Source organism: Pelodiscus sinensis, chromosome 2 (genome assembly GCF_052426305.1).
Source record: "Pelodiscus sinensis isolate ZL-2025 chromosome 2, ASM5242630v1, whole genome shotgun sequence".
In the NCBI taxonomy this organism is placed as follows: domain Eukaryota; kingdom Metazoa; phylum Chordata; order Testudines; family Trionychidae; genus Pelodiscus; species Pelodiscus sinensis.
The window spans coordinates 188,286,863-188,302,214 of record NC_143053.1 but is presented as its reverse complement, the minus strand read 5'-3'; the positions used below and the strand labels follow the sequence as shown (position 1 = coordinate 188,302,214).

General features: G+C 41.5%; 1 protein-coding gene across 6 annotated transcripts in view; it reads left to right on the top strand.

The window, feature by feature from the left end:
• The window catches only part of RBMS3 (RNA binding motif single stranded interacting protein 3), a 989,419-nt gene that overhangs the window by 337,734 nt on the left and 636,333 nt on the right, over positions 1 to 15,352 (top strand). For 4 of the 6 annotated variants that reach the window (XM_075921983.2, XM_075921980.2, XM_075921985.2 and 1 more), the window contains one exon: positions 4,477 to 4,650. The exons of 1 other annotated variant lie outside the window; for it this stretch is intronic. In XM_075921983.2, the coding sequence (XP_075778098.1) occupies positions 4,477 to 4,650 (174 nt within the window). The remainder of the gene's footprint in view (positions 1 to 4,476; positions 4,651 to 15,352) is intronic. One more of the 6 variants, XM_075921986.2, reaches the window with a different exon arrangement.

Below are 15,352 nucleotides of genomic sequence, written 5' to 3'. Positions count from 1 at the left end.
TAGATAGTAAGCTCTCTGGGGAGGGGGCTGACTTTTTGTTCTGTGTCTGTATAGCTCTTAACACAGTGGGTTCTGGGTCCAGGGCTAGGTCTCCTAGGAACTATGAAAATATGAACGAATAATAATAATGATTAGTAATAAGGTATGAGCTGCTCTGGCTGGGGTAAAGGGCTTTTAAAGAGTAGCAAAACATCAGAAAGGGTTGAAGCAGAGGCAACACATCAAAGGAGGATACAGGTCAAGTGCCTCCCCACCCCCCCAGCAGCTGGCCCAGGCAAGAAGGCATACCAGAGCAGGAGTGGGAGAGGCAGGGCCATGCTGAGGGGGGTACCAGGCCTGGGGCAATCCCTCTCCCCAGAGCTTCACGCAGAGGGCCCGGGGCAACCCCACTGTTACAGGTCCAACCACACCCCATCCCCAAGCCTTGATCTTTTGCCCCCTCCCTCAAGCAACATGGCCCAGGGGATTACGGGCACCTGGTGCAGCAACAGCAGGTTTTGCCTCTTCCAGTCTGCTCGTGCAGCAGGAGGATAGAGCCCTCTCTCAAGAGGTAACAGGAGATGGGGAGGAAGTTAGGCAGGGTGGAAAGTTGTAACATGCCCTTTAGCTTGTGGCTCCCAAGTATGGGGAGCACCAGTCATCTCTGGACCAGTGGGGAGATTCTAGATGGAAGACGTTACAGGGAAACAGAGAGATAATCTCTAGGGTTGATACAGTTTTTCCTCATTCTGAACTTAAGTTTTAGGAGAAGGTGACTCTAAGGTTCTTCACCATTGTCAGATAACAAATGGGGTTGGGAGAGTCTTTACTCTGGAGATGCAGAGCATGGGAAATGGAAATCTCAGTTGAGCTTTACAACTCCCTATTTGCAACGTTTTTTTTATTTTGCCTTTTATAAGCTCTGAAGGACAGTATGTATCTTTTATTGTTTTTGATGTTGCCAGCACTTACGATTTTATTGTACATCTAATGCTATTTGGTGTGTTTCTTATAAGACAATGTCAGCTTTCATTTTAAAAAGTTAAATTTCTAGACATCCTGGTGGCAGAGAGAAGCTGAAAAATGTGATCCAAATGACCACTAAAAAGCAAATTAAAAGAACCTCTAATTTGTTGTTTAAAAATCTCATGATTTTGTTGAGGCTTGTTTCTGTTTTTTTCAAACACATGGGTACTGGTGATTCTTTATATGTTTGCACAATGCCCAACACAAGACATTGGTTGCGGCAGTAATGCAAATAATAAATTACTAATCTGCAACTGCCAATGTCTTTTTATTTTCCACTCAGCCCTAGATATTTTCCATTGGCTTCTACATCAGACATAATGGTAAGTAGGGAAAATATTGATGCTGTACGTTAATAGAATATTGTGCAGTGGGACAAACCGTCTTTCTGCTCATTTTTATGGGGATTTAATGAACAGTCTCACTCTAATATCTAACATCTACAAATGGCAGAGACCAAGGTACAGGAAGCATATTATGACTGTCTGCCTAGGCTAGTCAAAACAAAACCCAACCCTTGTCTTCCATATTGAAGCAAACCTACCAGTGTGCACAAAGAGAGATTTGTCTTTAAGTAATGATATGAAAAGATAAGTAATATGTCAAAGAAAAGAAAATACACTTTTGTACCTTGGGGGAAAAGGTGTAAAAAACCAACCTGAGTCTTTCTGGCCAGCGCTTCTTTCCTTTAACTTGCTATGATTTAGATTCATATAAAAAGATCTATTTGAAAGGAGTTTCTTTAACTCTAGGTGCACGTTTTTTTTTCCAAAGCCTTTTGTAAATGGACAAAGTAACCACTTGTCTCTCACTCTGACTAATGAGCTTTTAGTGTGGGTTTTAGTGTTCATTCATATGCTTTGTGTTCAGCTAGCTGTAAGCTAAATCTTTAGAAATCACACCCTAGGAATCGTTTACTTGAGGTTGGGAGTGCAGGGGGAAGGAAGAGAATCTGTTGAGATACTGAGAACTGTTGGGGAAAACTGCTCTCTACAGGCTTACTAATCAGCAGTTCAGGAAATAAACAAACATACAGGAAGTCATTTAACTTTTTAATTAACTTATAGTTATACAGTATCTGATAACCAAGACATTCTCTGTGTACTTAAACATTTAAAAATAACATTAAATAAGTATGTGTTGTTGGTACCAACATGCACTGTGATTTTCAATTTCTATTAGCCAGCAAAATCTGGTATTAAAATGGGAAGACAAAAATTGTCCCCGTGACCTTTTCTGCTATATCTTCCCTTCCTTCCCTTGTCTTTCCCTTGAGTTAATCTCCACTTACCCCTCCCCCACACAAATCTCAGAATCAAAATATTAACAAACTGTGAAATAAACAGGACATTTTCAAACCATCACTCTGCTTCTATCCTATATCCTTCTCTGTCTGTCTTGTCCACTTGGGTTGTAAGCTCTTCAGGGAGATTGTAAACTCTGATTTTAATTCTGTACAGCGCCTTGAACAACAGGGCCCCAATTTTGGTTGATTCCCTAAGCGTTGCAGTAATAAACATAATAAAGTATCACTGTCCTCTACACATCTATTCTAAGGGTATGTCTAGACTACATGGCTTTGTTGCCAGAACCATGAAGATTAGTTTACTAGACATACCCAAATGAAGAGGCGATTTAAATAATCGCCACTTCATTTAAATTTAAATGGCTGCCGCGCTGTGCCAATCAGCTGTTTGGCGGCACAGTGCTGTAGTCTACACCTTCCATGGTCGACATCAAAAGGCATTTGTCAACCTCCCTGGTAAACCTCATCCCATGAGGCATAACGGGGAGGTCAACAAATGCCTTTGATGTCGACCACGGAGCGTCCAGACTACAGTGCTGTGCTGCCAAACAGCTGATCGGCACAGCGCAGCAGCCATTTAAATTTAAATGAAGTGGCAATTATTTAAATCGCCGCTTCATTTGGGTATGTCTAGTAAACTAATCTACATGGCTCTGGTGACAGAGCCATATAGTCTAGACATACCGTAAGTTATTTTGATGTCAAAGGGATTTATATTCCTGGAGTTTTTATTTATGATTGCTTAATATTGGACACGTACATAATATAATCTCTATATACAATATAATCTACATTTTTGAAAAAGATGGTTAAAAATAAGTTCAACTGCATTCCCGAGAGTATAATTTAAATATATTCCTACTACTAGGATCACCATTTAAACATGAATTTAGTGTGTCCTTTTGACTTAAGCCATGCTTTCCATTTTCCTTTCTGATATATCAGTTTTACTTGAGGGCATATTTGTAAAGATTTCTAAATGATATTGAGTTCAGTTTAAAAAAACACAAGATCATATCCTGTCCCATTAAAAGTCAGTGGAGTTCAGCTGTTGACTTCAATGAGAATAGGAGTGAACAGATCATAAATAAAATTCATTGGTTGTAATTTGCATGGATGAGTGCCAAATTTTCTTTCCTTTTCCCCTGGAGGGGAAAAACTGTAAGGAAGGAGAGAAGAATAGAATGAAAACATATATTCAATAGTTAAATTACTTTGGAATTCTGGTTAAAATAATTTGATCAAAATTGTATCCAGGATTTTTTTTGAGGGGGGGAGAGTAGGCGAGAGAAGGGAAAGTGATTTTATTTTATTTATTTTCTACAGGACCAGGGCTTATCAATTAAAATAGTCCTGATGCATATTCTAAAGTAGAAACAGGATTCTATAATAAAAAGATTAAAAAAACAGGAAAGACATGATTATTACTTTAAGCACAATTTGATTTTCCCAATTTTATAGATGAAGGAACCAAGCTAATATTTTCAAATGGGTGTCATTTACTACAGTCAACATATTATGGCTAAACTCTTCAAAAATGGCAACTAATTTGGGATCAATCAGTTTTGGGGGGCTTGGATTAACAAATCTTTGGTCCCTTAAGCCAGTTTGTCTTCCATAGGAGGTTGCACTTTTGTAAAATTTGCGACAGGTTTGTAATATTTTGCTTTGCCCCAACCCACCATATTTTTCCTAGAGATGGAACTCAAGATCTGAGGAAACGTCTGCGCACAGATGCCAGATTATTCACTTTGAAGCTGTCTTAATTAGTCCTTGGTACAGTAAATTCCAATGTTCAGTTCTTACCAGCAAAAGAAATAGGAAATTTCAAACATCAATCTTGTGACATAACCCTATACGTACATTTCCAACAGTGCCTCAAATCTCTATTACCATTAAATTCTACTGTTGGTGTGTGGCCCAGTTTAAAATCCAACAATCATTCATTCATTCATTCTGTATTGACTGTAGAACGTAACCACAAAATACCTTTTATTTTTTCAACCTGAAAGGATTCCTGTTTCACTTCTTTAATGGGAAAGCTCCTCTTTGTTCACAGATAGCTGTGCTGTGCTATGTATAGATGTATCTTTTAAACGTAGTTAGACTTTTTGTAATATATTCTAAAAGCTATTTTTATATTGCATTTTTTTCTTTCTTGATAGTCCAGCTCCACAGTGAGAACGTACCAAAATAGTAAATCAAGAGTGACCATGAGCCCTGGCTTTAGCTCACAGTGGAACAGCAGCCAACCTGCCTGGAACACATACACCTTTCCAAGAGCAAGCTTGCACTACCAGTCCCATGCCAGCTACACCTACTGTGCTGGACACCCTGCTGTAAGTAATTAGCCTTTTATGTAGCTACACGAATGATCTGCCTGCTTCCCCAAAAGGCAGAAGTTCTCGGTATCACAATCTGACAACTCAGTGGACTATGTCTGCATTCTGTCTATCCCAGTGTTGTCTGAAATGTTCGTTCCCTAGGTGGTTTAACTGTAAGCTTTGGAGAAATTTAGAATGATCTGAAGACAGAAACAGATGTGAATCCCTTGTTGCTCAATAGAAATGTTTATAAAAATTCCATTTAGCTTCATATTAAATCATTGTTATGAACATTGGTTGCAATTTAGGGCTGTGAGCGGGCAGAAAATTGTTAATCCCGCCTGTTTTTCTTGAAGGTTGATATTAGATAATAGAATTCTTTTTTGTTTAGGAGAACATACGTTTTAAATTATGTGGATGAGTCAATAAAGCTGGGTGTCTCTTGTCATCATAATAGGCTTTGCTAATATTTATTTATTCATCGTCATTGCTGGTAAACACAGTCTGTCATTGGTAGGCTAAGTCTGTTCTCCTTTGTAGTTTACATGAGCAGGTGGTTAAAAGAGGGAGAGAAAAAAGAGGAGGGTAACTGTTATTGTATGTTCTATTTTGACAGCTGTGAAAGGGTCACAGTTGATGGCTATTAGAATGGTATTTGCTCATTTCTGAAAAGCTAAGTGCACATAAAGCCCACTGGCTCTTTTAGTTTCAGCTTCAGGAAGTTTTCAGGTTTGAGAGACTCAACAAGGAAAGATCTTGCAAGTGTGAGCAGTGTGTCCTTTGTTTAGCTCGGCTCTTGACTTCAGTGTCTTTTTTAATGTTGAGACTTTTTGGAAATTCTAAAAGACAACATTTTAATGCCTTAACACCCTGCCACTTATAGGTTAGGATGCTTTATCCTCCTCTGGTGTATTTCTATAGGAAATTAAAAAAAAAACCTGCTTTATTGGAAGCTGCAACTTAATTTACAGGGGAAAATTTATGATGTGTGATCTGAAGACATGGTTGCAAGATTTGCATGATTGATTTAGACCTAATGTTTTGTCAGCAAACTTTTAGCCAAAAAGTTGCTTAGAAAATGTCTGACATAATAATTGTGATAAATGAGAGAGATTCTGCAAATGTGGCTGCTTTTTAAAATTATTAAGATATCATAAATCTCTGCGGATGCTGCTGTTTGCTATATTGCATTATTTTAAGTTTTAGGCATTGTAAAAGTTGGGGAAGAAAAGGGGAGGGGAAAAACAGCTGGAAGTCTGTTGTTCTCCTGGTTTAGACTGTTCTGTTAAATGGTCATTTTAAAGATTTACTTTCTATTCCATAGATATTAAATTGTCTCTATCTTTCATGCTTTGATAAGTGATCATCATACAAATGCTTGCGTATTAAGCCTAAAGACTGATTATATAGCATACAAAAGGCAGATAATCAGAATACTGCAATACCATTAAGATGGTGTAAATAAGCAAAATGTGGTTTTTCACTCTGCTACATAGGTAGCAAAGTAGCAAGGCAAGGTGGATGAGGTAATAGCTTTTATTAAAACGGTTTCTGAGGGCAGGAAAGACAAGCTTTCAAACTTACACAGGGCTCTTTTCAGGACAGATTGTCTCCCTAATATCTTGGGAGTGATACAGCTAAAACAACACTGCATATGTAGCAGAGTGTCAGCCAAGGCATGAAAGCCTTTTAGGCCAATTCTGCAGCTGCTCCTTGCTTTATTGAGACCAACGTTGGTAGTAATTCAATTAAAATTGCCTTATTCACATGGCATTTTGTCCTAGTCACCAGGGCAAGACACTCTCACATGTGATCATTTGAAGTTTTAAAATCCAGTGTAGCCCAGTGCTGGGTTGATAAAGATTCAATACAAACAGAGTTGTGTAAATGAATGCCCAGATTTAGAAACACCTAAAAGAAATAGTTAAACACAGGGGAAGGCAACTGAATTGATATCTGCGTTTAACTCTTCCTTCAGCATCCACAGTTGTTTCAGAAGCCTTCCATAGTGCTTTGGCTGAAGTCATTGCTGACATTTTATTAAGGTGCCAACTCACCAGTCAGTTGGACTGATTCCATGAAGTTAGATTGACAGCTGGGATAACACTATTTAAGTGCCATCTCCTGCATGCAGGCTTTTTCCCCCCCACTATTCCAGTTCTTCAGTGTTACCGCCCTTTCATTTATCTGTATCTCTCTGAGAATTTTTCTTTGGCCTTGTGCCAACATTGGCATTGTCTTTGAGAATATATATAATTGGGTCATTGTAGTGTCCTCTCTGTTGGCTGTTGCCTGTTTCTTTTTCTGGGGTGGGATAAAAGTGCTTCCAAAGTCAAGAGTAGCAGCCATGAAGTTTGAAAACTTGGTTTCCTCTGCATGTTCCCAGTCATGAGATGCACTCATGGACAGGGTTGTTCTTATGCATCTAGTGCCCTACACAACACAAGCATCTGCACCTCCCAACCCCCACCAAGGGGGGGTCAGCGACTTGGTAGGGGGGCTGTTCTCAGGGCCATGGATGCAGGAAAAAGGCAGGTGAGGGAACAGACAGAAGGGAGGGGTGCCGTGCATCCTGCCAGAGCCGTGGGCCGGGGGATTGGAGCCGCTGGGGACGGGCAGTAGAGCAGAGGCCTGGGAGATTGGAGCTGTAAGAGCTGGGCAGTGGGGAGGGGTGCCAGGTGATTGGGGTGGGCTAGGGGGCCAGGAGGTGGAGCCAGGGGCTAAGGGAATTGGCAGAGAAGGGACTGGAGGACTGGGGAATTGGGGCTGCTTGAGTCAGCACTGTCCTCGGCTGGCACTAGGCATATGAGGCAAACAGCACTATTAAATATAGTGGTGCCCTACGCAGCTGCATATTCTGTGTATGCCTACGGATGTGCCTGCTCTTGGACACAAGGATGGTTCTGACAGTGAAACCTCACAGCTGTGCTTGTTGAAGCATTCGTGTGCATGTCCTACGCCTTCCTTCCTTCCAACTACAGCAGAAGAGTGATGTGAACCCTTCTGGGTCCATCACATGTGAGTCGTCCTCTCTAAGGCCGTGTCCAGACTCAGGGGTTTTTTCGGGAAAAGTAGCCTTTTCCCGAAAAAACTTCCCCTGCGTCCAGACTCAAGCCGCGTTCTTTCGAAATTATTTCGAAAGAACGCGGCTTTTCTTTCGATGGCGGTAAACCTCGTTTCACGAGGAAGAACGCCTTCCTTCGAAAGTTCCTCTTTCGAAGGAAGGCGTTCTTCAATGTAAAGAGGCCGTCTTCGAAAGAGAGCATCCAGACTCGCTGGGTGCTCTCTTTCGAAAAAGCGGATTTTTCTTTCGAAAGATCCGCGTGCAGTCTAGACGCGATCTTTCGAAAGATGCTCTTTCGAAAGATGCTTTCGAAAGAGCATCTTTCGAAAGAAGCCTGCAGTCTAGACATAGTCTAAGAGAAAACAGTATCTTAGTGTAATAGTCTTCTCAGGCATTCATTCTAGTGTGAAGATTAGCATGTCCAGATCACAGTTATTTGAAGAGAACTTTATTTCTCAAGTCAGGTGAGCTTGGAGTTTATTTCCAATCACCTAGCTCATGGCAGATCCAAAAGCTAAAAAATCTGGCTTCAAGAGGTGTATCCCTTGCCCATCAGTCTCCATAGCATCAGATATACATACCCTATCAGATGTTCACTCTCCCTCAAGATTCTCGAGCTACATTGCTTTTTACCCTGTGGGTTTGCGGAGAGCACCAGAAAACTGGGGCTATAAACTGAAGGCAGGTTACAACTCTACAAGTTGGTGGAGAGAATGGCAACACTGGTGGAACTTTCTTTAGTTTCAATAGACGGTATCTCCCGCCCTTTTTTGACAGAGCTAGCAACCAGGAGCAGTAAACAGGGACGTTTTGCGAGCGAGTTCTCCAGATAAAAGAGAGCGGCTATGTGACCCTTCGAGTGAGTTTGTGTTTGTTGCTATTGTGCTTGCTTGCTTGCTTCCCATATGCCTGCTTAACTGAAGTTTATAGTGTGGCCTGTTTGGGGGGCTGCGTGCTGGTGCTATGGGCCTGCTAGACAAGACGGAGAACTTCCTAACAAGGCTTTAGCCTGTCCTCCTTTGATCTCTAATCCCTTGACAAGAGGGCAGGGCTTGTTCACAGAGAACAGGGATTTGAAAAAGCCAGCTCGTAAGTGACCAGGGGACCTAGTGAACGTGAGCAGCAAATGGGAGTTTTGCCAAGGAGTTAGGAGACAGAGCACGAGAGCCGGATACACCTAATAAACATTTGCTAAACTTTGGCCAATTACCACCTCCAAAAGGGAGGAGAAGCCTTTCACAACTTAGGGATGTTAAATTGTGGGTAATCAGCTAATCAAGTAGTCGATGGAATTTCCATCGACTGCTCGATTAGTTGATTAAGAGGAAACTGCAGAGCCGCAGCAGGGTTAGCTCCCAACCAGGGAGCTAACCCCGCTGCAGCTCTACCTTTTACATGTATTAAGAGCTGCATGGCATATGTTTATTGGGTAGTTGATTAGTGACTTACATCCCTAACACAACTGAGCAAAAGTTGCTTCAAGAGCAAAAAATACAGGCAAAAATTCAGCAACAGACTGGCATAATCTGGTTTATTGCAGTCAGTGCAGCATGTCTGATTACCTGCCTTGTAGGATGATGCTATCTATGTCCTTCCATGCATGCAGTTCATGGTCCTCAGAGACCCAAGTATGAGCTTTTGAGACCAGAGTGGCTGAACTGGAAGAGCTAAGGAAACAGAGAATTATATAGACAAGACTTTCCTGGACACAGCAGAGTGAGCCCACCTGGGGTCTGACAACCTCTGTGTTGCTGAGGAGATGAAAGTTTTGGGAAGGAGAACATCAAACTGGAATCTCCTCAAAGGGACCATTCTTGCAAATAATGTTATGGTATGCTCTTTGGAAGGAAACAAAGTGATCGGGACAACATGCCCCCTTTAATAGTGATGCCCTCTGAATATTCAGGATGTGAATGCAAAAAAGGTGGGAGGGGTGCGCGAGCAACTCCACTGGGCACTGTTATGAGATGGTTGTACAGTCAAATCCAAATCTCCAGTGCACCCTGTGAGAATGAATAGGCAGAGTCCATCATGAAGAACTGAAGTGTCAGGTATGTAACCTTTATTTCCTGACTTAGATTTTACAGTACTATACATGTCACAGCAGTGACGGTCTGTGTAAACACCACAAAGGCTCTGCATACAGAACCACAGAAATTGAATTCTTGTCTGAACAGAGCCCTTAATGAATGACTTCAACCATATATGTCCTGATTAATCAGAATAGGTGAAAGTGGCATTTTTTCCTCTAACTTGCTAATGTCCCATTTTAAGGATCGCTTGTGATGTTTTCCAGGTGTTGTCACCATTTCATTTCTTGTAAGCAGGACTACCAGAAGCAGAGCTCCATCCTCAGAATTAGACAGGAAAGCAGCACTCTTTCAATACAGGCAGTCCCCGGGTTACATGGATCCGACTTACATCGGATCCCTACTTACAAACGGGGTGAGGCAACCCCGTACTAGCTGCTTTCCCCCAGCAGACCATGGAGACGCGAAGCTAGCGCCCCTCCCCCAGCAGACCAGGGAGACGCGGAGCGGCTTTTCTCAGCAGACACTTCAGCTTGAGAATAAAGAACTGAGGGAAGTGAGGTGTGGAAGAATAAAACTGAGCTCTGGAGAAATGTTTGGCTAGAGTTTCCCCTACAATATGTACCAGTTCCGACTTACATACAAATTCAACTTAAGAACAAACCTACAGTCCCTATCTTGTACGTAACCCGGGGACTGCCTGTATTTGAAAAAACTTCTAAAATAGGTCGCATGTGATGCCACCTAGAACTGTAATAAACTCTTCGGAGTTTGGTCGGTATGTAATGCACAACCTGTCCAAAACACAGCCACTCACTCCTCCATGGGGAACTAGTCCATACAATTCTGCTTTCCACAGAAGTTTCTGGCAATGTGGCAGGTGCAGAGAGAGACTTTTGTTGCTCTCCATTTGAAGAGTGTGGCTGAGAGGATTAAACCCTCATGCAGTTCTGTATTTTCCCCATCACTGCTAATTTCTAAGATATGTCTGTGTAACAGAAGCTGTCACCTCTCTGATCTGCCCTGAGACTCCTGCCTAGTTCATTTTGTCATGTCACAAACACTGGATTGTGGATTCATGAGCTAGAGCAAGGCTGATTAGAGAAGCGAACGCTTCCTCTTACACATGTACATCTTGGGAATCAGCAATGATGGGAAAGGAAATAAATGGTATAGGACATATGAATTGGAAATGCCTTTCTAAGAGCCCTTCTATTTCCCTTACTGAGAATCACTCAGCTTTTCCCATCTTTAACCTTAACCCTTGCATACCATCAGCATTTTTCCAGCTGAGAAGTACTGGCTGGATGTACTTTGCTGAAGCACACTGCTGCTGCCATTCTTTAGCCAGACTTTCCTTGGAGCACTCTTGTTTATCCTACAGGATTCAGATCAACACTTGACATTGAGCTTAGGTTATGCACTGAGCAACACATGGCACAATCCATAATCAGTATGCAAAAGTCCACACTGGAGAACAAGGATCTCAGGAGCAGGGTCCAAATGGCTCTGCCTGGCCACATGTGTCAAGTCCATACAAGCTGGAGGTTGAGTTTAAAAGAGGAAGCAAAGAAGCTCTGAAGGGGATAAGTGGTTTCACCCCAAGGTGCAAAACTAAGCTGCATACCACTGGGTCCTGATCAGAGTCCAGAGGTGTGGGTGGGCCTGGAGTTCTGTAACACCTACGCATGAGACGACATTAGGAGTGTACCTGTTCATGGGGAATCCAATTAGAGAAGGCCCTTGAATACACAAGGATCCAGACCCCAAGCCCTGGAGAAAAGTCCCCTTGTTGGCATCAAGTGACTTCTGTGTTCTTAGACTTTTCTTTTTGCATACACCAAAAGGGGGGGACTGGAATATTTGACCCAGCTGGAGGGATTCGCTGCAAAAGAAGGGTCACTCCTATACAGCACTGAGTTGTAGAGAAAGGGGGGAGGGGTATAAGGAAATGGGGCAGCCTGCAACATGTCTGCCTAACACCTCAGAGACACTGCCGATGAGGATCACTTTGCACTGTCTATTACAGGGCACTTTGATGCATTATGTAAAAAAAGTCAGCGGCATTTTGAGTCATGAAATAAGCAGAAAATCTGACATCTTGCCAGTTTGCTCCCCAGTTCTAGAAGCCCTGCAGTCTTTATGTGGCAGGGATGGGTCACGGTTTATAGCCAAAAGCCAGTGAGACTTATCACTAGAACCTAGCTTTGTGTGGTGGTGAATAAGAAAATATCCAAAACACCAGAGAGGGGAAAATTTAAAAGAAGAAATGAGCCAAGTGAAAATGGAGACTCTGTGCTAGTTCAGAGGAAAGTGAAAGAAGCATTGTGGTAGATGTGAATATTTTTAATTGACAAAGGTGCAGACACCAACTGCAGGGGAAGCTTTGTGATGGGTGCAATTCTGAATGCTAACAAGTGACATGGATTATTTATTGTGTTTATCTATTAACACCATCTACGGGAGCAAAACCTCAAAATAGGAATTTATTAGTCTGCAAATGTAAAGCACATTTCCATTGTGAGAGGAAAAAAATTTCAAACTCCAAAACAAATATCTCTCTTAATTAACTTCCATCACCTTCTGCAATTTCTTATGGCTGAGGCAAATTGTACCAGTGACTTGTAAGATTGCTTTCAATGCTGCCTCTTTAGGCCAGTTTTTCAAAGCAGCAATCACATGCCATTAATTCAGATCAGATCAGCTTATCAGCTCAGTTCATTGTAGTGCTTTCATAATCGTTCATGTGTGACAGCCCATTAAAAATTGGCCAGCCCTTTTAAAACATCACAAAATCCACAAATGTGTTTTACAGTCAGCCTTTGAGTTAGCTGGGCATATTTGTTTTGTGTATTAACCTTTGAAATTGAGCTTCTTTCCAGGGTTGTAGGGAGAAGTCACTGGTAATATAGCATTTTAGGCAAGGTAATTTACTGTATTTTACCTCCTAGAAAATTATAGAATAGATTAAACTCTCCCCACCACCACCCTGAAAAATGTGTTAACTATAGCCTATGGCTTCCTTTTGCTCCTGCAAGTGGAGCATGCTGCAAACCCAGCCTGAGAAGCATGCAAAAGAGTAGTGCTGAATCTACTGAAGGCCGCCTCCTCTTGGTCCCAAAGGTGTTGGGACTTCTGAGGTCCAAAGGGCAACTGGACGGTGAGAAGGAGGATGGCCATTCTCAGCAGCATTGTCTCCCACCCTCCAAATCCATTGGCCTACCTGATTACTGTAAAAACTGGCCACGTTACTAGCATGAGCTTCCCTTGTTGTATGCAGGTATTTCCCTACGGGTGTATGCCCTCCCTGAATTTCCCCAACATCCCCCCAGTTTTGTGAGCTATGGTGCCATACAGCCCACCTTCACCCTCACGGTCTCACCCGTTATCGGGCCCTGACACCCCCCCTTGTAAATTCAACCCCCCCCCCCCCATTTCAATTCCTGGTTGTATGAGCCACACTGCAAGTCAGCAACAGAAGCCTGGGAGATTTGGCAGGATGCACGGGACTTGAAATTCACATATTCTTCCATGACAGTGGAGTGCTCTGATACTACAGTGAAGGGTGCTGTATAAAAGCCTGGGTAGAAGAAGAGGTAGTGTACAAGGCCAACCAATAAAAGAACTCAGAGGAAACATCATATGTAAATTCATGGCATTTCTCAGACACTATGTGGGAACAATGTGCTCGGCTCCTGGCCCAGTTGCCATGAACTCAATTTTTTAAATTTTGTCATATGAACCCGCATTATATTTTTAAATCAATCATATTTTGAAAACCAAAGAAAACTGAATAAGCTGGACAAGAGGAGAGGCTTGGGGAAGCAGTAAGTACAGAAACCAGGAAATGTCTCTATATATATATCCACTAGTTTTAAAAAATCCACCTGCTCTGATTTAAAGAGTTTTTTTTTTAATTTAGCAAATAGGATCTTTCTGTTTCTATTTTTCAGCTTCTCTGTTCCACATTAAATGAACAAGACAGGTTGTCTTTAGGATTTGTAAGTAAGGTGATGGCTTCCTCCAAGCCCCAGAGAAAATCCTGGTATTAAAGCTGGAGGGTAGATGTTACAAACTCCCAACCTGTCACGTGTTTGGAGACATCTGACAGATTTTGTATGATTGATCATTCAAAAGGTTGGTAACTATATCACTTTCTTTTTAAATAATTAAAATGCTTAGAATATTTCCTTTTTGTAAGCAATCCCCAAGGATGTGGATTTTTGAACCATTCTCAACAAATGTGGCTTTAAATAATTTTCCCGATGAGGAATGCCTCTTTCTCCTCTCATTTTTAAATGGGGATATTGAATTAATACAAATCCCTCAGTTCAATGCAGGTAGTATGGATAAATATTTTCCTTCTGCATCAAGATTTGCTTTTTCCCACATGCAAAAGAGCTCTCGTTTATATTAGACCTGCAAATGGGATGATGTTCAACAACTCTTTCAGCAGTAGTTTAAAGTTTACACTTGAGCAGGTTGGAAATAATTCTTAGAAAATGCCGACTCAGTCGACAGGTACTTCACTGAGGAAAAAATCAAAACAAAGTAATTGTGATATGGTTGAAACACTAACATTCGTTTCAGGCATAACAAAATGAAGGTTTTCAATTTTACATTTTGAAATTACTTTTCAAGTCTTTTCTATAGTAAGTTATAATAAAGACAAAATCAAAATGAAATGTTTTGATTGAACCAAACAATTCACTACAGGAGAAATTTTGAATTTCAGTAGTTTATTCCCATTCATTATAAAAACAAATTTGGAACATGCAGAATTTCCTGTAAAATGGAAATTGCATTTTCTGCACAGTTCTATATACAGCATCCTGGTTCATTTGGGTTCTTCTGTGCCCTTTCTAGTCCCTTTGTCTGAAACCTGGAAATGTTGAAAATGAAAGTGAGTTGCACCATCCACCAAATCACTGTTTTTCTTCTTAATGTAAACATTCACAAAATCATTAAACCAATGAGACTCAAGACTTCTCCAGACTCCTGTATTTCCACTAGTGTATGGCAGGTACTTTCTCCCTTATTCCTAAAAGACAAACTTTTTGAAAATGATATGGGAAATGTAGGTAGGGATTAGTACTTTTTTCTTCTTTGCAATTATTTTATTTTTATTTCATTGTGTCTTTCTTTGGCATATGCTGCCCTAGTATATGAGATCTTTATCAGACATGTTTGAAGAATGACACTTCAGTCACCACTGAGGAAAGTGGTGTTATCCCTGTTTTATGGATGGAGGCACATGGAAATTGTGACTTGCCCAAGGGAGATACAGGATGCCTGCAGTACAGCTGGTAAAATTCCAGACCTTCTGGCTCCAGGTCTGTGCCCTAGTCAAAGATCACTTGTCCTCCCAGTTTGATGGGGTTTCTTCAGTCTCTGCTTTATACAAAATTCTGAGCCCTTTTCATCTAAACATGAACCAAGACCCTCAGCCCTGCTTTTAATAATTAAACTCCAAATTACCTCCTGAATGAATCTGGCCATGGGCCCCTAAATATAAGCATTTATATTATTGTTGGCTTTCATTACAGTGGCACTTAGTCTCCAGCATGACCAGGAACTCATGGGGCTCGTCTACACTGGCCCCTTTTCCGGAAGGGGCATGTAA